Below are 27382 nucleotides of genomic sequence, written 5' to 3'. Positions count from 1 at the left end.
GAGGTGACTGCCTTGGGGACTCTGGCTGAGCCAGGCTCTGCCAGCGGCCGCGAGAGTTGAGTGGAGTGATGTTTTGGGCACTTGTGTTTCTCCAAGCCCAGTGTGCTTAGAGAAACTCTGATCCAGCAGGACCAGAGTGAAGAGCCTCACCCAGGTACTCCCAGACCCTCAGGTGATAAATAGGCACATGGGACTGGGCATTTCATTATCACCAATTATCAGCACCAATGCAGATTAATTGAGCATGTTTTCCTGAAATCTGAAGATATAAAGACTTCAAAGCCATGGTTTCTTGCTTTCAAGCCGTTCTTACCAAGGAGTAAGAGTGGCTCCTGTGGCCACAAAATAAATGAAACTAACCAGCCTGGAGCTTCTTCAGGGAACCAGCTACACTTACCAGCCTTACCTAGCGTTTGACATGCAATCGTTAATTAAAACGGGGATGTTCAGTGATAAATTACTTCACCTGCTCTTTGTGGAGGGAATGAAAGCCAAGAAAAATGATTACCTGAAGCTCTTTTCTTGAGTGTCTGCTCTTATATGCTGTGCTGAATATTTGAGTTAGCTAAGTGTTCTTGCTATATGTCAACAGAGGTGCCATTTTACAGGTGATATATTTATTTCCAGAGAAGGAAACTCATGCAGGCCTGTGAAGCAGAAGAATGGTGGTGTTAACAATCTCCTGGTAGTCAACAACGTTACTGAGAATCTCTTGTTTGTAGAATAATATTCTAGGCATTAGTAGAGTGAACAGAGGAATAAAAGATGCAGTTCTCTCTTTAAGAACCAGTCAACCCTGATGGAAAGGAAGGACCGATGTGTGAAAGAGACAGAATACATCTAAAGAGGGCCTGTAAATAAGTACAAATAAAAACCCAAGTGCAGCACTTAATGTTTTGTTTTCAATTATAGGCATTTATACTCATGAGTTAGCCTTCTTATGGATACCAAGGCCCTTAAGGACTGTTTTCCTTTCTCATTCATCTTGTACAGAGTACACACTCAAAAATGTTAAATGACTATATATGCTGCTATGGGGTATGCCTAAGTGCTGGGAAGTTCTGGAGAGAAGCAGAGTAATGCACCTTGGGGAAGCCTTCTAGAGACTGAGCGGTGTTCTCCAGTATGAGGGAACTCATGGCTTGGCACAGAGAGGAGAGGGTAGAAGGAAGGAAGAGCTCTTGGGGAGTGAGCAAATCCAAACATTTAGACCCCCATTCAGGGTCCTCCAGGACCTGCTCCTCTTTATCTTGCCTTCCTTGCTATTGCCCACAGCCACTCTTTGTGGCCTCATCATTCCCACTTCTTTCCCTCTCTTGGACTCTCTTCCTCCATTGATGGGCCAATCTCCATCTTTCTCCTACTTCAAGTCCAGGTGAAGGCACAGCCCCAGGAAGCCTTCCAGGATATATCTAGCCTCACTCCTTTCTTTATGAAATCCGATAGCCATGTTCACAGCTCCGTGCTCCAAACCTTCAGAAGAAGTAAGACACATCGTCGTGGTCTCCACCTTCAGGTAGCTTCCAAGGGAAAGCATGAAGCTAGACTACTACATACAAAATAACCAGAGAGAGCAGGGCCATACATATTTATCAGTACTAAATGATATGGTAGAGAATACAAGGGCGATAAAGAGTAGCCTGGGGATCAGAAGTCCTAGTTCTGCTTCTGTAATCAACTAGTGTGGAGTATCTTTCAGCTATCACTTAGCGTTTGACCCTTGGTTCTTCATCCATAAAATGAGGGGTTTGTGCAAGATGCTGTGATTCCTCCTAGCTCTATATACTGCAAGATGATGAAAGTTACAGTATTCATGTTAGATGAATGGGAAATAGTGATTGGTTAGCTGGAGGGGACCGGGGACTCATGGAAATGCAGTAAATGGTGGTAACCAGAAGGATTGACCCCCAAGGACTGTAGGATAGAGCCGAGAACCAGCTGGGGACTGGCTGAAGACCTGTTGCCCTGGTGTCATCAGCACAGTCTTTCTAGAATACAGTGGACCCTACACAACGCTCTCACAGTGCAGAGGATCTGTCAAGCCTTGTGTACCCTTCGTCCCTGGGCCTCAAAGGAAGGGTCTTCTGAGACTCATGTCTTCTCTCATTCTCTGAGCTCTTTCTGGTGCTTGACTTTCTTGCAAGAATACATTCAGTCTCTGGTCAGCCCGCCGTGTAGAATGGGTAAAAGGGTGACGTGTGTTAGCTGATCATCGTAGGAAGCATCCTCTTTAAGTGGCCTACTTTGGCCAGCCTGCATATGGCGGCATCAGAACAACACACTCACCTTTTCCCAGAGCAGTGCAGCATCCTGGCCTGGATGGCTCACTTATGGTCAACTGTCCGGCTTCCCCGTGGCCCCAGGAACGTCAGCCTCCTCAGCACCCTGCTGCAGTCGCCGGGCAGGAGGACCTCCTCTTTGGCTTTTTTTTTCCCCCTATATGTTTTCTCTGACCATGAAAACAAACAAAGCAAAAACCACTTAGTTACTGCAGAAAAGTTGCAAAGTATAGGAAAAGCATAAAAAGATTTTTAAACAAAATCACTAATTTCTACCCACCCCCACCCAGTTATCATAAAATCCACATATGACCCTGAACCATATAAATAACCTATACAGTTTTATTTGGGGAAAATTTTAAACCCTCTATTGTAGAAATTTTCAAGCATACACACAAGTAGAATAGAATATTGAGCCCCTGTGTAATCCAAACCCAGCTTCAACAGTTACAAGATCTTGAAAGGATCTCTCATCTCCATTTTGGGCTTCCGGGCCAGGGCTCAGAAAAGGAGGTGACAATAAACCTCACATAACAATGATATTGGAATTATTAGGATTTAACCAAAGAGTTTTTAGGCACAGCAGGGCTCCGAGCTCTGTGCGTTTTGAGGCTCTCACTTGTGTGGACAACGTCATGGCAGCCTTCCTGGTCAGATGTGGCCCTGCTCCTCCTCCCTCACTTTGACATTTATTCTTGAGTCTTCTTCCCAGGCGTGTGGATGGATTTTCATGGACACGTCAATACCTGTCTGCCCAGCACCAGTGGTGATCACCGCCCACGTCCAAAATGAGGCAGTGCTTACTGGTCCATGATGCTGAGCAGAGCTCCCAAGGGTCTCTTTGGAATCATGCTACTGCCTGTGGACCAGGGTGGGAGAGCTGTTATTTTCTGGTTCTCCTCTTCGGCTGACTGGTCCTGCTCTGTTTTTCCACTGGTCAGAGAAGGGGAAGAATAGGTGGTGAAATGCCCAATAGGAAGTCCTCCTAGAGGTGCTTTGCATATGGGCTAAGGCACTGCTGCATCAGTGATGGTCACTGGCAGTCCAGGCAAGTGGAGAAAGTGGCCGCTGGCCATCAAGTCCGGGGGGGTTTGGGAGGACCAGAATGCGTGGAGAGTCTTGATTACTTATCACAGGCCCCTGGCTAAGCCAGATGCTGCCTTTGGAGCTTGTTTGTGTGGGGAGACTTAGCATATTCATTAGATATGCTCAGGGATCTGAGACATAATGAAATGCCCTGCCTCCAGGACTGACAGGTTCTGCCTCCTTGCTGGGTGGCAGCAGGTGGCTGTGTTTGCACTCGGGGCTCTCTGTCCTCACTCTTTTCACCTGCTCCCCCCACCTTTCTTTCTTTCCTGGGGACTGGGACTGGGAAGACAGCTTTCATGTTCTAGCTGCCAGATCCTAGTGTTGGCTTTCTTCTTTGTTGTGGTTCTCCCCTAGAAGGTGGTGACAGTATGGGTAGGATTGCTTTTAAGAGATTTGGAACCAAACGAGATATGGAGAGTCAAGTGTCCTCAAGAAGTTGACCCACTGTGGTTCTAGACTGGGACCTCTTCACTTTGCTAGCCTGGACATTGGTTTCCTCTTCTACCAACTGATGGGTTGGATAGTGTGTTCTCATAATCTTCCAAGACTGTGGCTAGCATTCCTGGTATACAAGAAACCAGATTGCATGATCCACAGGCTTTACTTGCCCAGTGGTTGTAGGGTGTGCTGGGCATTTTGTCCTTTCGCTAAAATGTGGGTGTGGTCAAAGGGCAGTGACTCTACCCTTAGAAACACCATCCACCATCTATCCGTGTGACTCAGGGGCAGAATGTTACCTGCTTTGTAAGGCTGGTCAAAACCCTGATGAGAAAGGGATTTAATGCCTTAAGTCAGATTCCCTATAAACTGTCTCTGGGACAGAGATTTTTGTGGCAGTGATTTATTTATGGACTGCTTTCAGGAGAAGCCTGTACCGATAGGAGGGAAGTAGAATAAGTCAGGAGAAAATACTAGACAAAGGTGTGGTTGCAGCCATTTTAGCCTCAGTCTGATCCCCCAGGCGGCTCCACAGTGAGTTGCACCACAGAAGTTGTCCCATGCAGAGGTGAAGGGGCTGGGCCCTTGACATCCCTGCATCAGTGAGTTATTGGTTCCAGGTCACTGCCCCCCGTGGACAGGCATAAACTCCCAGATGAAGAGGGTCTGTCAGCCAGGGGCCAACTTCTCAGGTGGATCCAGGTGTGAGCCGTTAGCAGCCAACACTCAGAGCTGCTGGGGTGGGAGGGGGGTGGGTACACCTGCTGGTAAAGGAGACCTGATGCGGGCAGCATAGAATCTGCCACATCCAGGCTGCTGAGAGCTGGACAGGGAGGGGGGCTAGGAGGCAGGGTATGAGGGGGCTATTCTGAATATAAGTCCCTGAGCAAAGAGGGAATGGGGATGGCTCAGGACATGCAGGGAAATGCTCAGATGTGATTTTCCAATTAGGCCAACGTAACTGATGGTTATAGAAGTCAGGAGAACGTTACACTTGAGGGGAGGGAGATGGTGCCTAGGAAGGGGTGTGAGGGAAGCCCTGGGATTATCTGGGTGCTGGCTGCACGGTTATGTACGCTTTGAACAAATCCGCTAAGAGTGCCCTTATGATTCATGTATGTTTCAGTACAACATCCACACGGGGGCCCGGGGGCTGCTATCGCAGGAAGGCAGGAGTTCATTCCCAGAGAGCATTCCCTGCCCTCGTTTTTCTTCTCACGTGTCCCCTACCTCTTGACACTTCTGAATCTCTTTTTTTTTAAATTGAAGTGTAGTTGATTTACAATGTTGTGTTGGTTTCAGGTGCATAGCACAGCGATTCAGTTACATATACATATATATATCCATTCTTTTTCAGATTCTTTTCCCTCACAGGCCATCACAAAACATTGAGTAGAGTTCCCTGTGCTCTACAGTAGGTCCCTGTTGGTTATCTATTTTATATATAGTAGTGTGTCTACGGTAATCCCAAACTCCTAATTTATCCCTCCCCACCCCCCTTTCCCCTTTGATAACCATAAGTTTGTTTTTTTTGTTTTTTTTTAAATTAATAGCTACTTTATTTATTTATTTTATTTATTTTTGGCTGTGTTGGGTCTTCGTTTTGTGCGAGGGCTTTCTCTAGTTGCTGCAAGCAGGGGCCACTCTTCATCGCGGTGCGGGGGCCACTCTTCATCGCGGTGCGCGGGCCTCTCACTATCGCGGCCTCTCTTGTTGCGGAGCACAGGCTCCAGACGCGCAGGCTCAGCAACTGTGGCTCACGGGCCCAGTTGCTCCGCGGCATGTGGGATCTTCCCAGACCAGGGCTCGAACCCGTGTCCCCTGCATTAGCAGGCAGATTCTCAACCACTGCGCCACCAGGGAAGCCCCATAAGTTTGTTTTTTATGACTGTGTTTTTTATGACTTCTTAATCTTAACCTTCTCCTCCTCTTTCTTTCACCTCCATGATAAACCTTTTCTCTGCCTTTCTGACCTCTGCTGCCTCCTGCCAAGGTAGTTTCTTAGGCTGTCATGTGACTCTTTACTCTGAAAGCTTCAGCAAATCCTTTCCTGACGCCCTGGACCAGATCAGACACATCTGTGGGTCAGCTCCCTGGTGGTCCCTTCATCACACTCATCTCGGTTTAAAGCCACACAGTATGTGTGAGCTCACTTATTTAATGTGGGTCTCCCCATTATACTAGGTCATGAAGGCCAGGACCTGAGACTGTTTTGTTCATCATTTATCCCCAGTACCTAGGAGAATATCTGTTGCCTAGTACATGGTCCACAAATTTGTTGAACAAAATATGGCCTTTAGACTCTGAGACATGCACTCCGAGTCCCGAGTCCCAAGTCCCTTGGGATGAAAAGGAGCTGTACCCTTGGTGCTGGAATGAAGTGAGGGGCCCAGGCCAGGCAAGTCAGCTGGGCAGTGCCTGATGCCCAGGCGTCATACCCTCAGGGAAGGTGGAAAGCAGTTGAATCATCTTTGGCCTCCTCATTGTATTTTTGTGTTAGCCTGTGAGAAGACCCACCAAAAAGGAACATTGTTAACTTTATTTCCTCCACCTCTTGCCCTCTCTGAATTTTCTGTCCCCGGGATGGTCTGCAGAGGCCTTGGACAGATGCTTTTGCTGAGACGAATGGCCTGGCCTCTTTGACAGCCCAGGGTAGCTGCTCCAGCCCTCCCTTGACCTGAGCTCACTTGGCAGTTCCAAAGCTCCCTCTTTGAGGCAGAGCCTCTAGGCCAGCAGTTCTCAACTGGAAGCCGTTTTTGCCCCCAGGCATTTTGGCAGTTCTGGAGCCACTTTTGGTTGTCACAACTAGGGGAGTGCTGTTGGCATCCAATGGGTAGAAGCCAGGGATCTGCAAATGCACCATACAGGACAGCTCCCACAGCTAAGAATTATCCTGCCCACGATGCCAATGGGCCAGGCCAGGGCTTGTCAGCAGGTGCCACCTCCAGCCTGGGAAGCAGGTGTACCTGAGAGACCATTTATTTTTCCCCTGAAAGGACCCTGGAATAAGTATCCTCATTTTTTTCCCAGTTCCAATTCACTCAGCCTCCCCACTCAGCTATATGTCATTCAGCCTCCCTGGTCAGAGCTGCTCTGTGAGAGGCGTGGACGTCCAAGAGGAGGCCCTTCAGCCTGTTTTCTGCAGAGCCTTGTGGAACCCTGATGGAGACCTGCTTCCAAGGATGGGGGCTAGCACTGCCTTTACAGCCCAGGCCAGGACTGGGCAGGGACCCCCTTGCCTCTTGTCATCTCCATCCCCATCTTTCTTTCCAATCCTGCTCCTCCCACCCCTGCCTTCCACCATCTCCCCCATCACCCGGAGATTAATGTGATAATTGCCATGTGTGCCTGTTTACGCAGGGAGTGGGTGCACTCACCACCCCCAGTCAGGCAGGTTCCCAAAGGAACACATTCCCACTGTGTCAGGCCTGGTACCCGCTGAGCACTCCCTGTGCAGGGTGGGCCGCCACCCCCGACTACTTTCTCTGTCATCAGCCCCATCCTGCGCACGTGTGCGCGTGTGTGTGTGTCACTCAGGGAATCAGCAGGTGAGAGGGATGGAGGGCAGTCTGCTTGCCAAGTCTAGGGGCTTGACTGGGTCGGTGGGAGGAGAATCAGCATCTTAAATAAGAGGACGTTGCCCCGAAGAAAAGCGCTCTTATGTACTGCCTGCCACAGAGTAGGTGTTCCATGAATGATGGGGAGGAGGAAGCTGGTACTCTGCGTGCAGCCGTCTTTGCAGGGAGGGGCTGGTTTACACTTTAGCTGCTCCACAATAGCGGTCTGGGCAGGGAAGGGTCCACTCTCCTGGGGCCAGAATCCAGTGGACCATGTTTGGAAAGCTGTAGGTCTCCTTCCCCGGGATCTTGCAAAGAGTACTTAGCACAGCTGTCTCCTGGCCCTGAAGGAAGAGTTGCTAGGGAGAATGAAGTGTGATGCCTCCGCAGGCAAGGTGCTTGGGAGAGTCACAGAAGCAGGGGGTACAGGGGAGAGAGAAGGAAAGGGAGAGGTTCTCCCTCTCACACAGGCAGCCCCTCCTCTCTCCCATCTCCTGCTGTGTCACAGACACACATGCCCCCTCACCCAGAGGGAACACAGTCACAACTCTGGGGTTGAACTGGTACCTTTCTGCTTGGCACTCCTGAGTCCCACCTCATATAGTATCAGGGCACTTGCTGCCTTCAGAGTTGTCGATTACTTTCTTCTTTTTTCATCTCAAAAGACACTTCAGTAGTTGTCTCTCCTACACTGGACAGTTTTAAGGTTTTAATAATGATGAATCAGAAGGAGATTGAAGCTCTAATCAGCATCAGAAAGAACCTTGCCATTTTGGAGGAGGGAAGCGTGAAGTCCTAGACTTGCCCACTTCCTGCTGAGGTTTGTTCCCCTGTCCTGGTGGCCTTGTCATTGATCCACTGACAGGCATGGGAGGTGAGGGTGTGAGGCCACCTGGAGAGGAGGAGCGGGAGGGGCCGAGGGAAGAGGAAGCCGGAGGGAGAGGCGGAAGGTGTAGAGGGGGTACAGCAAGTCTATTAAAAGGTTTGTGAATAATCTCGGGGAGCTGTCAAGCTGCTTTCTCCAGAAGAACCTTTTAAGCTGTCAGTCATCCTTAATAACCCCCTAGGGTTATTTACCCCCTAGCCGCTGGCCCTGGGGTCCTCCCAGATACTCTTTTTCTCCTCCTCTTCCCTTTCTCCTCTCTTCTTCTCATCCAACAGGCCCCGGTACCATGGTGGATGACTTTTTTTTTTTTTTCTTTTAAAGCAATTCAGACAAAGCTTGGGGAGAATATCAGAATGAATTTTGTTTGGCATATTTTAAACACGAGAATCATCTTACTCAAATTGTGGTCATTTATTGATTGGTTGAGCATCTATGTGTGCCAAACACTTTGTCAGGTGCCAGATACAGAAATGAGCAGACAGTGAAGGCTCTTGCCTTAATGTAGGTTAAAGTGAAACCAAAACATTCTCACAGCACACTGAGTAAAAGGACACTCTCCATCAGCAGTATTTTAGAGAATTGGGAAGCACATTCCAGACTCTGGGCCTGTGAGGGAAGTTCTTCTCTCCCTGTATTTCACAGGCTGTATTTCCTGATATGTTAATAGATTGCCGTTGAAAAGGAGGTTTTGTAATCAAGGAAGTGTAGGAAATGATGGAGGAAATAAAGTTAATAATGTTCCTTTTTGGTGGGTCTTCTCACAGGCTGACACGAAAATATAATCTGCTGATTCCCCAGTTTCTTTGGTTCCAGAAGCTCATTTTCCACAGAACACATGAACATCTTACAGATCGCTAGCAATGAGAAGAACACAATTTGGGAATTGTTCTTCACTGTACAGCATCTCTGGCAAATGGTCACCCAACTGAAATTGCTCTAGCCATCCTCAAAATGTAGCACAGTCACTCCTGGGACCAAAAACAGATTAAAAGTCACAATTTCATCATTGCCATTGCTGACACCAGCTAATGTTTATTGGCTACTGAGCCCTGATCTGGGTGCTGGGAGCAGACTCGGTTCTTGCTGCCAAAGAACGCTAAGGGTGGGGCTGACTGTCTAAGCCATGGAGTGAATGAAACTTGTTGATCTGGAGCACCACCGGTGAACCATCAGCGCTAACCAGTCTTTACAAAATGTTGCATTTATAGTCATGGATAAAGAGAGAGCTAGTTATACAAAGATCACTCAGTCCATCCTGTAGCTCACAGGAAGAACCATGTCTCAATTATCTCAGAAAAAATAGCTTCCTATGTCCATTAAAACCCCCTGTGGTCCTTGGCATCTAGTTCTTCTGCATCTTCCTTCTGATATCAGGAGAAATTTTCTCTGCGGTCTGACCCGAATCTTCCCTGCTTACATTTGACTGACCAGACCTGGTTGAACCAAAGAGCCTAGATCTTATACACTGAAATTGGCAGGTCTCTGCTTTTGTTCATACAGTTCAGAAGGTGTTTGTTTGTTTTTAACTTTTATTCTGCTTCATTTGCAAACGTATCTCTCTGAACAGCATAGGGGCAAGACAAAAAGACACGAGCTTGGTGAAAGAGGTTGCCTTAGAAGCTATTTTTTAATGGAAAAATCTACTGTACAGTGATAGCTGCCATGATCAGTGGGAGGCTATATTTTATAGACTGACATATTTGAATGGGAGGCAGAAGGAAAATGAGATAATTTGGGGCAAAACAAGATAGAATGTCATAGAAGTCCATGGGAAGCAGGAAGACAATGAATCAAAATATGTTTGCAAAGTTAGTAGTGAGAGGGAGAAAAAGGTAAATCACGAGGATAAGAAACACTTTGCAATAGAAATTCCGAGTTCAGATCTTCATTTTACTAATTTAGCATGCGAATTTTAGGCATGGCATTTGATTTGGATGGCCTTGTTTCTCCAGTGAATTGGGAATAAAATATCTTTCCAGAAACTTTTGAGTTTCAAACAGGTATTAAAGTTTGTGTGTGAGGGGTGGAGTGGGGTTGGGGGGATTTCAAAGCCCTGTATATGTAAAATGCAATTCAGGTGGACTTGTTAGGAAGATTTGGGGTTAATATCATGAGGAGAGAGAGTCAAGGCAAAGCTTAGTTGAGAGGTCCATGTGTTAGGACTTTTCAGAATTCTCCAAAACTGTTTAAAGGTCCTTAATGAGACATCCTACTGAGAGTTGCTTTATGTTTTTTTTTTTTTTGGCTAAGACATGTGGTATAATCCTCCCTCAGCCCCCTGCCATTCAAGGGCCTTGCATCTCACTTGTGGTATAAGAATCCAGAATATGGGTTTCCATGCAGTTTTTAGTTCACTGTGTGTTCACATTAGAGAGAGAGCAAGGGATCACTCTTCAAATCTAGATTTATTCCTTCTTTTACCAGAGCCTTCCCAGGGCCAAGCCTGATCTAGCTCTGTACTATTGGACTAGGATGGAAGAAGGAAAGCCAGAGCCCAGGGTCACGAGCTGAGCAAGATGTGGATGACATTAATCTCTCCCAAGCAACCTGTCAAGGTGTTTGCCAGCATCCCTGGAATAAAGTGATGGACACAGCCTGCCTCTGTCTTTTGAGAACTTTCCCAGTTTAGAGTACAGAGGCTTAGAACCCACATCACCAAACACTGTAAAACCAGTGATTATTTGCATGATCTTAGAAAAGTATTTTACCTTTCTGGGTTCAGTTACCTGCTGAGTGAGGGTGTTAGACCATTCCAATTCAGGATGTTATGTGTGCCCTTCACAGTGTACATGGAGAACATGAGTTAATCTACAACCACATTAAATTGGGAGTGAAGTGAGGCAGTGTTTAACCGTATTGCACTGTGCTTTTTCATCACCCTATATGTGCTGCAGGAATGGAGGCCTTCACCTGGCGGATGGTTCTGATGAAGTATTAAGGAACCATTTTTCTTCCTTTCAGACCAATGATGCCTTAGGAGCCACCTGGAATTGGCTGTACTTCATTCCCCTGATCATCATTGGATCCTTCTTTGTTCTCAACCTCGTCCTGGGAGTGCTTTCTGGGTAAGCCAAATGTTTCTCTCTCCTCTTCTTTCTAACGATAAACTAGTGCTCCTGACTCCTTGCAGATTCATTCATGTAACCTTCATCAACTGGGCAGCCCCTATGTGCCAAAAGCTGTTCTAGATTGTGGGAATGCAGTCGTGAACCATCGTTTTAATCATCTTTAGTATTCTTAGGAATTAAAAAATCTTTAGACTGGTACAACATTGAACATGGTAACTAATGAGAGTCTATTTATCCATCCATCCTTTCATTCTGTCACTCAACAGAGACCTTCTATGTCAAACACTGTGCTGGTTGATAGACATATAATGTTTAATAAGAAACAGGCTTTACCCTCAAAAGGTTCTTACTCCATTGTGTATTGGACATCAAATTCCATATTTGTGGCTTGAATTAGTATACATCAGTTAACAAGTACTGAATGTTCAATGCCATTGCAAAGAGGACATAAAGTGTAAGGCACGATTTCTGCCTTTAAGAAACTTACGTTTTCTGAGAAGACAACACAAACAGTTGAAACAGTTAGGGAACAGGAGTTCTTTTACTGACTAATATAAGATACAGTTCATTTGTTTTGGGGAAGGGACAAATCTATATAGTCTGAAGCTATCAGAAATGGTTTCATAAAAGATAGGGATTTTGCTTGGGATACAAAATATGTAATAGAATAAAATAGAATATATGGGAGTGAATATTCCCAGGAAGTTGAGCACCACACCATAAGCAAACATGAAGAAATGGGATTCGTCATGGAGAGTGAGGAGACTAGAATGCAACCAAATTTAACTTGAGTGGAAATTTCATTTGGGAATTGAAAGGATAAAATAGGAGGGCTAAAACAGGGCCTTAGAGAGTCTTTCATTTTTCTAAGCAAAACTGAACATAATCTCTTGTCTGAATGGCAGACATTCTTGAAATGGAAATTTATAAGGTGGTCCTTCTCTTTAAACATGGCAGATTGAACCAAGTTGAACATCTCTTATAAGTCCACTAACACAGGAAGTAAATATTGAAAAGGACACAGTGACAAAGAGAACAGGAGAGGGTATGAAAACAGATGAGAGATGTCAACAGAACTTTTGAAGACAGTAGATGGTAACTAATCTAGTGGCACGAAAGCTGAGGTTACACTGCCTCCAGCGAGGAATGCCAAGAAAAAAGCAAAATGAGAGCCCTAGAAAGGCTCAGGAATTGAGGCACCAGGTATGTCTAAAAGCTGGGGTATGGGGAGGGTTCTAGAACAAGAGGATTTTTCCCAGTTCCTAGATGCATTCTCCCCGGTACCTTAGATCTCTTCCCCCAGACACTGCTCACAGGTGCCTGTCCCACCCAACCCCCACTCCCAGCCAAAGTTAGAAGACTTCCTCTCTGAGGAGGCTGAATCAGAGAAGCGTGGAATAGTAACATCAGGGTGGGGTTGATATTCTGTACTGAAAACGGGAGTGTTACATGAAAGTCCACAAACTGAATGTCATGCTCCCAGCCCACTTCTACTGCTTGGCTCTCAAAAATATAGCAATGTGGCGGAGTTCACAGCCTTCCTCTATGGGGGATCTACCCATCTGAAGAGAAAAGACCTCTGTATCCTGATATTTGAGGGTAATCGGAGAAATGGTCCCACCCCTCACCTTCAGTGAGGCTCACTATATTAGTTTCCTGAGGCTGCCCCAACAAATTACCACAAGCTAGGTGGCTTAAAAGTGTGAGAGAAATTGTCTCATAGTTCTGGAGGCTAGAGGTCCAAAACCTGGCAGGGCCATGCTACCTCCAAGGGCTCTACAGGAGAATTTCTTTGCTTCCTCTTCCAGCCTCTGGTGGCTCCAGGCATTCCTTGGCTGTGGCTGTGTCACTCCAGTCTCTGCCTCCATGGTCAAGTTGCCTCCTTCTCTTCTGTCTAGAATCTCCCTTTGCCTCTCTCTTATGAGGGAGGACACTTGACATTGGATTTAGGGTCACCTGGATAATCCAGAATGACCTCTTCATCTCAAGATCCTTAACTTAATTACATCTGCAAAGATCCTTTTTCCAAATATGGGAACATTTACAGGTTCCAGGAATTAGGATGTGGACCTATCTTTGGGGGAGGGGGGCACCAGTCAAACCACTACACTCAGGATTCTACAAGCCCCAACCATTCATGCAGGAGTTTCCAGTAAGCCTTTTGTGCTTTGCTCTTAAATATAAACACACAGCTAGGGGTCATCTGCATTCAAAGAAAAGGTCCAACACAAAAGACAAAATCAAAATAATAAATAGGAAAAAGGAACTTGAGGGAACACGAATAATGCAGGGAGCGGAAGATAACTTTTTAAAAGTATAATTGATATCAACAGAGATAGAAGAGAAATTATTTTATCCACAAGGCAGCAGATTGCTATAAAAAAAAGAGAACATTTAGCAGTTAAAAAGAGCTCTTGGAAATTAATGTAAAATAATTAGTATAAAATGTATATTAATGTAAAAATATTAAAATGTAATAAAAATAAATAGTAAACAGTTGGATTATAAAGTTGATGAAATCACCCAGAAAGTAGAACAGAAATAAGAAAATTAGAGGATTGGTTCAACATTGAACTGATAAGAATTCCATAAAGAAAATAGGGAAATGGAGAGGAAGAAATTAACAAAGAAAAATACCAACAATGTTCTCAGAACTAATCAACTCATACTGCCAGATTAAAAGATCTGTTGAGACACGTGCAAGGATATTCTTTCTAGCATTAGTTTTTGGTGGTGGGGACTTGGAGAAAACCTGGGTATCTATAACTAGGAGAGTAGTTAGGTGTCTGTTGGATGACATACTATGTGCCAGTCAGGAGCAACAAAGACCATGTACACGTTAAAAACAGAGTTTAGTGAAAACAAGAAGGAAACAGTATAATACCATCCACATAAATTAAAAAATACATGCACACATAATATACAGTTTGTAAAAATTCATTCAAATAAAAAGTATACATTGAATATATTGTAACAGTCGTTTGTATGGCAAGGAGATGGGAGGTGGGTGTGGAGAAAAAAGGGAACAAGTGAATTAATAATAAAAATGCCAACTGAGCACTCAACACAACAGTTGAGAAGAGACTACACCAAGATAAATCATGACATTTCAGAGCATCTGAGTAAAATAATATTCTGGAAGCTTCTGGTGCTTAGTAAGGAGATGAATTTTATCTATGAAGAATCAGGAATTAGGATGGCTTTGGACATCTCCATGACACTGAAAGTTAGAAACCAATAGAGAAGTTCCTAAAAAATTTTTTGGAAAAAAATTTCCAAGATAGAATGCTTATACCTAGCCAAAATAGCAATTATTTGTGAGGATGGAATAGCAATATTTTGAGACACTTTCTCTGAAGAAGTTACTGGAGAATGTGAGTCACTAAAAATAGAGAATTAATTGAAGAAAGGGAAGGACCCGAGACTCATGAAAACAAGGGATTCATTAGAGAGAAAGAAAGGAGATTTCCAGGATGATGATGAAGGGAACTTTAGGATAATACCTGTCAGAAGGCCTAGTGAGCAGCAAGTTCAGATTTGAGTAGGATGACAGAGGGCTCTAAAAATATGTTTAAGAAAAAAATGAAATTAATGTTTCCCAATGTGTATAATTCTACCTACAAGAGTTTTAATTTTTTCTAAAACTATGTATATGAGTATATAAATATTTATATGTATTTGCACACACACACACCAATCTAAGCAATTAATTCCACAAAATACAGAAGTGTTACCACTAAAGGAATATAAGCAAAGTAAGTACTCTATACCGCTCAGCTGTCAATCAGACGTACATTGTTCACACTGGATTTTGAGATAGCCCCTATGGTGCTATAATTACCTTAAGAGGATGGGGGAAAATAAGGATGGGGGAGGAGAAGGGAATGTCAAAGACTGAAATCTTAGGTTCCACAGTGGGGAAGTCCTTAAGTGATATCTAAAACTGAAATATCAAGAAAGAACAGTTGTGTAAGTATAATATTTATAAAATTGGAAATGAATACTAGAAGAACCAGGTAAAAGAGTTATAAGTGGTTGCCTTGGGGAGTCAGATTCGGGGGTGAGAAGGGGTGAGGCAGTGGGCTGCTATTTTTTCATTACAAGCTTTAAAAAATTTTGACTTTAAAACTCAACATGCATGACTTGGAGAAAAATAGAAATTAAATTTTAAAATTACTGCACACACAAAAAAAGTGTAGGATGAAAGGAGTGTATAAGACTATTAATCTAGCATTGTGGGGGGAGGATTGGTCTGAAGAGAGACCAGATACAGGAGGATTGAGGAGGAAACAGCCATATTAGTCAACTCTGTGGTACTAAGAGCCTTGGGGGACTTGTGAAATGGTTATGAGGGAAAGACAAGAGACAGTGTGAAGAAGTCCTTAATAGTGTGTATCATGAGTGGAGAGTCATGAGACATAATGCGATTTCTTATGTATGTACTCATTCAGTGAGCATTTATTGACATCCTTTATGCTCAATAGGTAATTCTCTCCACATAGCCTATAGCTACAACTCACCTGCTCTACCTCAGTGACTGCCCAGGAAGGACCTGACCATGGACTTCTTTCTTCTTGTATTTCTACTGAGGGGATAGTCTCTTGTTTGTATAATCTTATCCGACATTCTTTGTCCTTACTTGTCCATGTTTTAGTTGAGAAAATTCAAGTCAGATTCTCACTATTGAATAACAAGTCATTGATGTTCCAGATAAGGTTCCACTGTGGGTTGAGGATGTGTCATAACAGAGCTGGAAATGGGACAGAGCACTGCCCTGAAACACAATTCCTGTCTGACCCTGTCCACTCTGATGGACTAGCTCTAGTGTGGAATTGCATCTTTGAATTCTCCTACATCCTTCTCTGGGTGGGAAAGCATGGGAGGTTGGGAGAAATGTGAGCTTGGGCATCTGACAGTCACGGGTGAGATCCTAACCCTGCCGCTTGTTAGCATTGTGCATTTGGACAAGTTACTCTGAGCCTGCTTCCTCCTCTGTGAAATGGGATAGCCATATCCCTCTCCCAGGCAGAAGCCTAGCCCAGGTCTGGCATGGAGTAGCCGTCAGCTCTTACACCCTTTGATATTATCGATGTTCGTTTTCTCTACCTGTTAGGTGCAGGTGGCTATCATCTGAGTAGCAGCCTATGATGTTGGGCTTGAACCTGCCGCGAGGCCATCAGTTCCTCTCTGACGGGGAGGCGGCCTCCTCAGGTTGGGAGATGAAACAGAACTGCATGGCATATGCCTCCTTAGCACTTCTGGAGAAGCCTAGGAAGTGACAGCAGCAGCTGGGAACAGCTGGTGTGAATAAAGTCCAACATTTAAAAGAGTGTTAACAATAGGGGCCTTACAAGCTGGGGCTGGAATATTTCTGTCCTGGTTTCTTTTTCTTGTTCTGATGCTCAACATGTATTGGGTTTCACTGGTGTCTGCGGAGGGTTCGGCAGCAGCTAGTTCTGTGTACAGGGTTGGGGGGGGAGGGGCATGGGCTCTCTCTCCTGCTTTGTCTGGTTCTCACATGCCCCTGGAGGGGATGGAGGCGTTCTCCTTCGAGTAAGAGGTTGCTTGGGAGTTACACTCATAAGCCAGGGAAAAGCTCTGAAGGTTTTATCTCTGGGATACATGTTCCCAGTGACCTGCAGGCAGTTTGAACGTTAGGTACCGAGGTTTCCTAAAGCAGGGAGAAGGCAATGGAAGGAGGAACCCCTCTGTTGGGCAAATGAAGAAGAGTCCGGTGACTTGGGGCAGGCAGCCCACACCGGTGCTTATGGCCCACCAAGTGTGGAAGTGATGGATGCACCTGTCCCAGGGGCATGGGCCTAGGTGGGAGGAGGGCTCAGAGGTATGTTTGTCAGTTTCAGTGTATTTAAACAGGAAGTGTGGATAGAAGCTTTGTCGCATTTTTACTTGTCTCAGAGGAAATGGGATTTGATGAAAACCATTAGTTTAGGCTTGAAGAGAAGCAGAGCTTCCTGTCTCCATGGAAACAAACCAGGGCTGCTTAAGCACATCCTGAAGTGCAGTTGGGGGCTACAGGGCAGAAGACTCACGCAAACAGAAAATGACCCTTATCCCATCGCCTCTACTCTCTGCTCCCAGGGCTTCTGGAGGGAGGGAGGTAGGCTTGGGGGAGCAGCTGTGCTGTCTCCAAACCAGGGCAGGGACAGCCAAGCCAGGGATTGCTTACGCATGCACACAGGGAGCATGTATGTAAAGCAGGTCATAGTTTTCAGAGCACCTTTGCTTAGGTAGACACTATCTTTATTTACAGATGGGAAGAGGGCAGTTTAGAGGTGCTAACCCCCAAGTAGTTACTGGCAGAGGTGTGGCCAGAGGTAATAATTTCCCACCTTCTGGTTAGGAACTTGTTTTAATACACCTACACCAGGTGGCCTCCATCCAGGAATACTGGCACCCAATGTGGCACAACTAGAGCAAGTTGGCCAGTGGTTAACCTAGAATATCATCCTGACCATACAGATGTTGGTACGAGTTTTAATCTGTACCTACATTGAAGCACATACTTATTCTCATACACTGGTCTTCAGCACACAATGTGACCTGGTACATACAAGGTAGAAGATGCCAAGGCCCACTCTCCAGGTCCTCTTGCCCTCAAGACTAATGGGGAGTGGTGGACTGTCCGTATAAGAGGAGGAATTCTTCTGGTTGCATCTCTTGAATGAGTGGAGTGGCTCCCATTACTGGCAAGATGACTGTGGTCTGTCTGTCTTGCCACCAACTCCTTTGCTGAGTAGGTTTGACGATTCAGTGCAATTCAGCAAAAGCTGATTGTGTGGCTACTATGCTTAAGACACCACGCTAGACTCTGAGTTTACAAAGATGAGTAAAAGAGATTGTAGATTAATTAAGGAAATCATTCAAAATACATGTAATGGTGTCTAAATTCAATAGATCCAGAATTCTAGCCCTATCAAAAGTTAAAGATTCATATGTCATGTATTTTGGGCACCTACTATCTTGTGAAGCATTGCTGAGAATACAAAGGTGAGTAGGACCTAAGTCCTGTCCACAGGGAAGAGGCTAACGAATGTACCTTCAATATTAAATGTTGGATCTCCTGAGTCACCTGCCATTGCTTCCCTCTGGATGTTAGGAAGCAGCACCTGAGCATTTCCCAGGCCTGACTTGAGATAGGAATGGCTGGTGGTCTTAAGAAGGAAATTGTTCATGCCCAGATCAGTGGTCCAGATGAGCACTCTGAGGGGTTGGTGGGTATCAGTTTGGCCTGTGTGTGATCTTCCCGAGGCAGACTGACATCGAAGGAGACTGGCTAAGATAAGCGTGTGCATGAACCACACGGTAATTCTCCTGCCAGGATTCCAACACTGGAATCAACTGGGAGAAATTCAGTGAGCAGTTCCTGAGTGCTTGCTATATGTCACTTGCTCCTAGGGCTGGGAATGAGATCAGACAGGGACAGAGAGCTGCTACCCTCAGGGAGCTTGTAATCTAGGTGGAGAGGTAGAGAGATAGCACAGGGTGAGCATTTATATTAGATGTGGGCAAGGATCAGGCAGGGCCACCTGAAGAAGGTGACATTGATGCATTCTTTTGAAGAATGAGTAATGGCCAGCAAGAAGAAGGAAAGAGGACTTTCCAGCAGGTTGGTAGTCAGGAAGATGTATAATGAGAGGCCATTCTGAGTGACTGGAGTGAAGCATGTCGGGGGCTGTAGAGGAGGTGAAACTAGAGGCAGAGGCTCGTCATGCAGGGCCCACCCTATGGGCTAAACCGGAGTTCAAACCTGACCCCTAGAGCTCGTGGGGGGGTTCTCAAACTTAGCAGGGAAGACAGCCAGTTTGCATTTGAAGATGATTACCCTGGAGAAGCGAGATTAGAGGCAGGGAGACATGTTTGGAGCAACAGATGAAGAAAAGCAGAGAAGCAGTGAGGCAGAGGGGAGTGGTGATGGAGAAGGTGGACCAGATCCAGGAGGTGTTGGTGGGATGGGATCTGCGTGACTTGGTGACTGTGTGGGTGTGTTTGAGTGTGTACTGGGGGTGGAAAAAAGAGGGAAGTGTCTTGGACTACTTCTAGATTTTTATAAAAATTTTTTTATTGAAGTATAGTTGATTTACAATATTGTGTAAGTTTCAGGTGTGCAGCACAGCATATATATATATATATACAAACACACACATGCACACATATATATTCTTTTCCAGATTCTTTTCTCTTATAGGTTATTACATAATATTGAGTATAGTTCCCTGCGTAATACAGTAGGTCCTTGTTGATTATTTTATACATAGCAGTGTGTATATGTTAACCTCAGCCTCCTAATTTATCCCTCCCCTAACCCCTCTTTCCCCCTTGGTAATCATAAGTTTGTTTTCTGTCTGAGTCTCTTTCCTTCTGAATTGAGCCACTAGGTGGCCGAGGGAGAACATAGGACAAAGAGGTTTTGAGGGAAATAGTTTAGGTTTTGTACCTATAGGGTTTGAGAAAGTGTAACGCATTTTACACCTTTGGCTAGTTCACAGCAGTAGTGTAGGGTTTGTTTTAGGTTGATTTTTTTTTTAAGCTGTAATTTATTGAGACTGTGCTATGCACCAAGCATTGTGCTAATCCCATGGCACACATTGTTTCATTTAATCCTCACCATGACCCTTGAGTTATTACTGTCTTTTATAAATAGGATAGCTGTGATGGGGAGGTTTGGTAATTTGCCTAAGCTCACAAAGCAGCAGGTTCAGAATTTGGATGGAGGTCTGGCTGGACCCAAATACATCTTGCATATAGTTTAAATGTCCTTGTTAAAAGGAATTTATCTGGGATCTAGTATGGCAGAACTCGATGGAAATGAAGGGGCCCTTGGTGGCTGGTGGGACATATAGAACTTTCCAGTCCTGCAGACAGAGATTTCATGCCAAACACCTGTAATGACCAGAATAGAGTGTTTATAGTTCCCACCTTGACTGGAAGCATGCTCCTGGATGAGTTGCGTGCCCACGAGGCTCCCACATAAAGCTATGAGGGTTTGTGGAAAGAGTCTGCATTTCCCCAAGAAGCTGTTTTGTGTATCAGTTGTCAGAGTTGTATCTTAGAGTGTGATAAAAATTATTGGAGGCAGAAGGGACTATAAGTGTAGTTTATTCCTGGCCTCCATGTTATAACCGAAGAAGTCTGACCAGAGAGTGAAGAGACTTCCTGAAGTCATGCGCAGCTATTTAGCGGCAGATCTTGACTAGAACCAAGTCCTCTGGTTCCCTGTTCAGAGTGCTTATTTCCTCTGCACAATGGGGATAGCTTAGTAGTAAAATACAGACTCTGTAGAGAGCGTACCTGGGTTTGAATCTCATGTCCATCACTTGTCATCTGCATGACCTTAGGCAAGTTGCTCCACCTTTCTATACTCTCGATTACCTGATTGCAAACAAGGATTCTAGGATCCACCATGTAGGATTGTTGGGGAAACTAAATCAGATCATTCATGTTAAGTGTTCAGTACCTGGGAGATAGTAAATACTTAATCAGCGTTAGCTCTGAGTAGCAGATTTCCTCTCTCCAGACCTTGGTTTACACCTCAGTAGGTAGGGCCGGGAAAGAGTCATTTTTACTTACCAAGTCCCCCCATTGAGTCAACTAGCATGAACTCGGATGTTTTCAGTTACCACTGGTAGGGCTGACCATCCATGGCACCCTATTCCCTAGAGGGAATAGTAATGATGGATCATTGGACCACACCCCTGTACCTCTACATGTGGCCATCACCTTGGACACTATACCTCTTGCAGTTTCTTAGCAATGCCCTCTGCCCCTGTGGTCTGGAGTAAGCCTTGCCCCCTTAGTTTTCCTTGTTGAATTCCTGCTCATCCTTCATCACCTGTTTCAGCTTTGACTTCCTTCATGCGATCTTTCCACATCCGTACGCCCACTCCCATTCTGCAGTTAGGATTCAAATCTTTCTCCCATATGCTCCTATAGCACTAGGTTACCTGTCCATTAGAACCTATTACTCAGTATAACATTACACTATTCTGTTATGTCATTTAATAATAATAATAATAATGCTAAAGAAAACAGCTAACATTTATTGAAAGCTCGTTATCTGCCTGATAGTATGCTAAATACTTTATACACATTATTTTGATTAATTTTATAACAGCCTCACGAGTAAGGTAGTATTGTTAACCCCATTTTATAATAAATGAGGAAATGGAGGCTGAGAAAGTTTGAGTCTTGAATATGACTGTTATCAGGGGCAGAACTCTCCTGTCCCGCCCAGGATGCACTGTCTTCCTTGTATTGGAGTTATGAATGTCCCTGTCACCTGTTAGGTTTTATTTCTTTTTTTTTTTTTATTGTTTCTTGCCCTTTTTTTTTTTTTTCGCTGCATTGGGTCTTTGTTGCTGCGAGTGGGGGCTACTCTTCGTTGCGGTGCATGGGCTTCTCATTGCGGTGGCTTCTCTGGTTGCAGAGCATGGGCTCTAGGCGCACGGGCTTCAGTAGTTGCAGCACGCAGGCTCAGTAGTTGTGGCACGTGGGCTTAGTTGCTCTGTGGCACGTGGGATCTTCCCAGACCAGGGATTGAACCCGTGTTCCCTGCATTGGCAGGCAGTTTCTTAACCACTGAGCCACAAGGAAGTCCAGGTTTTATTTCTTATGTTGGAGATGGCTTTCCACATAATTGGACCTCTCTTAATATCTTAGTGCCTTATCTTGTGCTCAGGACATAATTGCTGAATTGAAGGGAAACCAACTAACACCAGGCCCCTCTTAGAAGATTTCTTACCGCCTTGTGACATTCTGGAGAATAATACTGCAGAGGACTATGAAGAGGCTGGTATCTTGAAAGTCAGGAGCACAATCACTAGCATTGGAGATCCAGGGGAAAGCTCAAGAGAGGCTGTTTACTTTGCAGAGTGGTGGTCCCTGCTTGCATCTAACAGGTGTTACAAACATGAAATTGTCACATACTGAACATTTTTTCACATAGCTATTGATTTTTTTCTTTCAGTTAATTGCTCATGTCCTTTGCCCATTTTCCTCTAGCCATATTTATCTTTTTCAAATGAACTTAAAATTTCTATTTGTGTAGTGAGGATATTAATCCATATATATCACATGTGGCAAATATTTAGGGAACAATCACTTAAGGATCGTTAAAGCTGTCATCCTAGCGGGAATTGTGGGCAACTAAGTCTGTTGGAAGCACAGGAAGACTAAAGCAGTTATTCTTTTATTCTTTTCTTTTTTCTTTCTTTCTTTTTTTTTTTTTTTTTTTTTTTTTACCGTGGAGCACTTCATTTAGAAAGCATTTCATGGGTATTCATTTGTTTAATTCTCATAGTGACTCTAGGAATTGTGTTGTTATTTTACAACTAAGGAGACTGAAGTTCAAAAGTGAGCAAGCAACATGCCTTAAATCCTAAGTCTAAGGGTGTGGTGTTCTGACCCTTAGTCCAGTGCTCCTGGTTACACAAAACACTTCTTCCCATTCTGGAGTTGGGTATTGCCAGTAGAATCTTTGCTGCTCAGCTTCTACTCGAGACATAGCAGTGTGATTTACATGCATGCTCCAACAAACCACAAAATGCTCTTTTGAATTTAGTTATTAGGTTGATAAATATTTATTGAGCACTTACTATGTGCCAAACACTGTTCTAGATGCTGGAATTGAAAAATCCCTCCCCTCATGTAACTTATATTTTTGTGTTGCACATGTAATCTCTATTTTCTAGAATATTACTCCCCATTTTAAGACGAACTAATATGAAGAAGTATAATCAGTGCCAATACCCTGAAATCACCCTTGTTGATAACTTTATGGGCTGAGATTGTGAATGTGAAATGTAATGCTTTGAGAAGAAAAAGGCTCTAGGTCTCTTTTATTGTTTAAAATTTGGTTCCCTCTCAAAAGTCAAGCTCTAGTGCACTCTTTTATTTATCTGGGGGAGTATGGGCTAGACTGGGATAGATGGTTCTGAGGGCCCAGGCCAAGGTGGGAGGATCATTGTCTGAATATGTATGTGGTGGGGATGGAGCGATGAAGTCATATCTGGTAGAAGCTAACAATCTTATCAAGAAAGGTCAACTCCAAGAGGCAGGGTCAAAGTGTTAACAGAAAAGGAATAGAGAAATCACTGAGTAGGACAGTCAAGATAAATCATCAAAACAAGGTACTGTTTTACATGGACTCATACTTTTTCTAGAGCAATTTGAACAATTAGACCTGGAATTCAATAGGTGCCTTTTTGGTGATGAAGACTAAATATAAAAATGCCTCCATTCTCTGTTGAAGGATTTTTCGTGCATTAAATTTTTAGTTGGCCAAGTTCTTAGGTGGCTGAAACAATACTGTTATCTCCTCTGCCATAACCTGAATAACTAGGTTCGAGATTCATTCTCGAACACTCTGATACCTTTATTTATATATGTGTGTGTACATACATACATTTGTACACACACACACACAAATATACACACATATTTATATGCATACACACACACAAATATACACACATATTTATATGCATACACACATACACACACATATTTCCACACATGTACTTGATGCTTATATTCATGCTCAAACTTTATATACATGCTGTATTCCAGTCTTTGTTCCTCCATGAAGTACTTAAGGACCCCGTAGGTGACTATACCATTCTCTGTTTGCCTTGTACAGTGTACACTTTATTTTTGCACACTATTTTTTATAATTGCACACTTGCACACTATATTTAAGCCTCTTTCAAGACTGTTTCTGTCTTAAAATCCCATTTAAGTTATCTGTTTTTCAGAGGAGGAGCTAATTTGTGTTTAATAAAATAATATAAAGTTATATTTAAGAAAATGGCTTATTCAGGCCAGCCTGGATTTAATTTACCCATCTGCTACTAAGCTCCAAAAGGGATATTTTCACTTGGGTATCCCTTACGTGTCTCAAACTTAGGATGCTCTAAACTGAATTCATTGCCTCATTCCCCTACTCCACCACTAAAAATACCCACTACTCTTCCATACTCTCCCTCTGTTATCTTTTATTACTTTAGTTATCCAAGATAGTAACCTTAGTTAACCTTAGTCCTTTCATTTTACTTATTCTCTGCATCTAGTTGCTCATCAAGACCTACTGATTCCCCTTTTGAAAGGTTTCATGAGCTGTATCCTGGACTGTAGCAATTGCCTCTTTAAGTGCTCTGCCTACTCTAATCCAGCCTGCTCTCCATGATCAAAGCAGTCTTTCCTAACTAGACATCTAATTACACAGTTTGTGTACCTTAATTATTTATAATGGCTTTCTATTGCCTAAATAATAGACTAATTTATGTGTTCATTTGTTCAGTTTTTCAACAAATAGGTATTGTGCTTCTACTGTGCCAGAAAGTGTTCTAGAAACTAGGAATATAGCACAGAACAAAACACAAAGTCCTGCCCTTGTAGAGCTTGAATTCCAACATGGAGAGATTCTAAGTTGTTTATTCTCATTTAGGTAAATAAGAAGACAAACACTGTACTCAAAAAGGAATGCTTCAGACGACAAAGATGTCTATTTTCCCTAGTTTCATCTTTAACTTGAATATTAATAAATGCAAATAAGATTTTTACTTTACTAAATGGAAATTTATCTGAAAACTATAGTATATAAGAATATCCAAGATATTTCTTAGAACAATGAGGAACAGGGACTTTTCTCCAAGTAGTAAAATGTATTCTAAAGCTGCAGTAATTGAAACAGTGTGGCCTGATGTAGGAATAGGAGGACCAAAAGGAGATTCAAATATATATATGAATTTACAGTGTATGTAAGTGTCATTTCAAATTAGTGAAATTATTCAATGAATGGTGTTGATAACTGGCCAGTCACTTGGAAAGAAAAAGTTGAATTGGCTCCCCATCTCTTATATCTTATACCAAAGTAAATTGCAGGTGGAGCAAGTACACATGTTTTTAAAATTAAACTATAAATATTCACAAAGATTATGGACTGTTTAAAACTCTTTAAGGGGGAAAGCCTTTCTAAGCATGATACAAATCAGTAAGCCATTAAGGAAACAATTGATAAATTGAATTTGTAAAAATAAAAATGTGCTGACTACCATAAATCATTAATAAGATCAAAAGACAAAACTTGAGTTAGTTTTGAATTTTATTTATTTATTTATTTTCTTCTTATTTTTTTCCACACAAACACAAACTGTATTTTATTTTTACAAGAGATAAATAAACTGACACCAAGCATTGTAAATGGATGACCACAACAAAAGCAACAATGATTGCAATTACCAAACATGAGACACACTCATACTATGTCATAATATTGACATTCAGTCCAGTAATCCTCCACTGTAACAGCTCCTTTACTTTGCAGTGAAAATTGATTTGTATATAATTTTGCCTCTGAGTCCTTGTGGGATTTTTTTTATTCAAACACAAAGTCACAAAAATTATAATCATCGTCATTAGTTCACTCAATCCCATGTAATTAATTTTTTTTTCATCTTGATCTTTTGTTAGCACTTTTATGAATTCATCAGTTTTCCATTAGAGTTCTGAAAATGCTTATTCATTCAGTTCAGCAGTATAGTCAGTTACCAGAAACCTGTACTTGTCAGAGTCTTTTCCATGAATTCCTTGAAGATGACACCCTTTTACAGGAATATTTTTGCAAAAGCATCAGAGTATACCCAGAACTGTCTGTAAATGACAAAAGACTTAAAAATGACCATGGTTAAAGATTTGATGAAAGTTCATAATAATGCAATTGACAAGGAAATTTAGTTATTTCTGAGATATACATTTTAAAGTAATAACTAGAATTATGACTTATAACGTTATACCAGACCATATAAGATTTTTAGAAATTTCATGTAATGCGTGAAACATTTATATTAACATATTTCCATACAAATAACCCAAAGAAAGTTTAGTATTAGTTGTTTTGGGTTTTTTTTGTTTTTTGTTTTTTTATACTGCAGGTTCTTATTAGTCATCAATTTTATACACATCAGTGTATACATGTCAATCCCAATCGCCTAATTCAGCACACCACCATCCCCACCCCACCGCGGTTTTCCCCCCTTGGCATCCCTACATTTGTTCTCTACATCTGTGTCTCAACTTATGCCCTGCAACCTGGTTCATCTGTAACATTTTTCTAGGTTCCACATACATGCGTTAATATATGATATTTGTTTTTCTCTTTCTGACTTACTGCACTCTGTATGACAGTCTCTAGATCCATCCATGTCTCAACAAATGACTCAATTTCGTTCCTTTTTATGGCTGAGTAATATTCCATTGTATATATGCACCACAACTTCTTTATCCATTAGTCTGTTGGTGGGCATTTAGGTTGCTTCCATGACCTGGCTATTGTAAATAGTGCTGCAGTGAACATTGGGGTGCATGTGTCTTTTTGAATTGTGATTTTCTCTGGGTATATGCCCAGTAGTGGGATTGCTGGATCATATGGTAATTCTATTTTTCCTTTTTTAAGGAACCTCCATACTGTTCTCCATAGTGGCTGTATCAATTTACATTCCCACCAACAGTGCAAGAGGGTTCCCTTTTCTCCACACCCTCTCCAGCATTTGTTGTTTGTAGATTTTCTGATGATGCCCATTCTAACTGGTGTGAGGTGATACCTCATTGTAGTTTTGATTTGCATTTCTCTAATAATTAGTGATGTTGAGCAGCTTTTCATGTGCTTCTTGGCCATCTGTATGTCTTCTCTGGAGAAATGTCTACTTCGGTCTTCTGCCCATTTTTGGATTGGGGTATTAGTTTCTTTAATATTGAGCTGCATGAGCTGTTTATATATTTTGGAGATTAATCCTTTGTCCGTTGATTCGTTTGCAAATATTTTCTCCCATTCTGAGGGTTGTCTTTTCATCTTGTTTATGGTTTCCTTTGCTGTGCAAAAGCTTTAAAGTTTCATTAGGTCCCATTTGTTTATTTTTGTTTTTATTTCCATTAGTCTAGGAGGTGGATCAAAAAAGATCTTGCTGTGATTTATGTCAAAGAGTGTTCTTCCTATGTTTTCCTCTAAGAGTTTTATAGTGTCTGCTCTTACATTCAGGTCTCGAATCCATT

General features: G+C 43.1%; 1 protein-coding gene across 1 annotated transcript in view; it reads left to right on the top strand.

Annotated features, from left to right (window-relative positions):
* The window catches only part of CACNA1E (calcium voltage-gated channel subunit alpha1 E), a 536064-nt gene that overhangs the window by 369388 nt on the left and 139294 nt on the right, over positions 1–27382 (top strand). Inside the window, exon 9 of the mRNA XM_082405753.1 lies at positions 11211–11314. Coding sequence (XP_082261879.1) covers positions 11211–11314 — 104 coding nt within the window. The remainder of the gene's footprint in view (positions 1–11210; positions 11315–27382) is intronic.

The sequence above is a fragment of the Balaenoptera borealis genome (genome assembly GCF_965194805.1).
Source record: "Balaenoptera borealis genome assembly, chromosome: 1".
Classification (NCBI taxonomy): domain Eukaryota; kingdom Metazoa; phylum Chordata; class Mammalia; order Artiodactyla; family Balaenopteridae; genus Balaenoptera; species Balaenoptera borealis.
The sequence above is the reverse complement of the archived record's forward strand: the minus strand, read 5'-3'. Positions and strand labels throughout refer to the sequence as shown.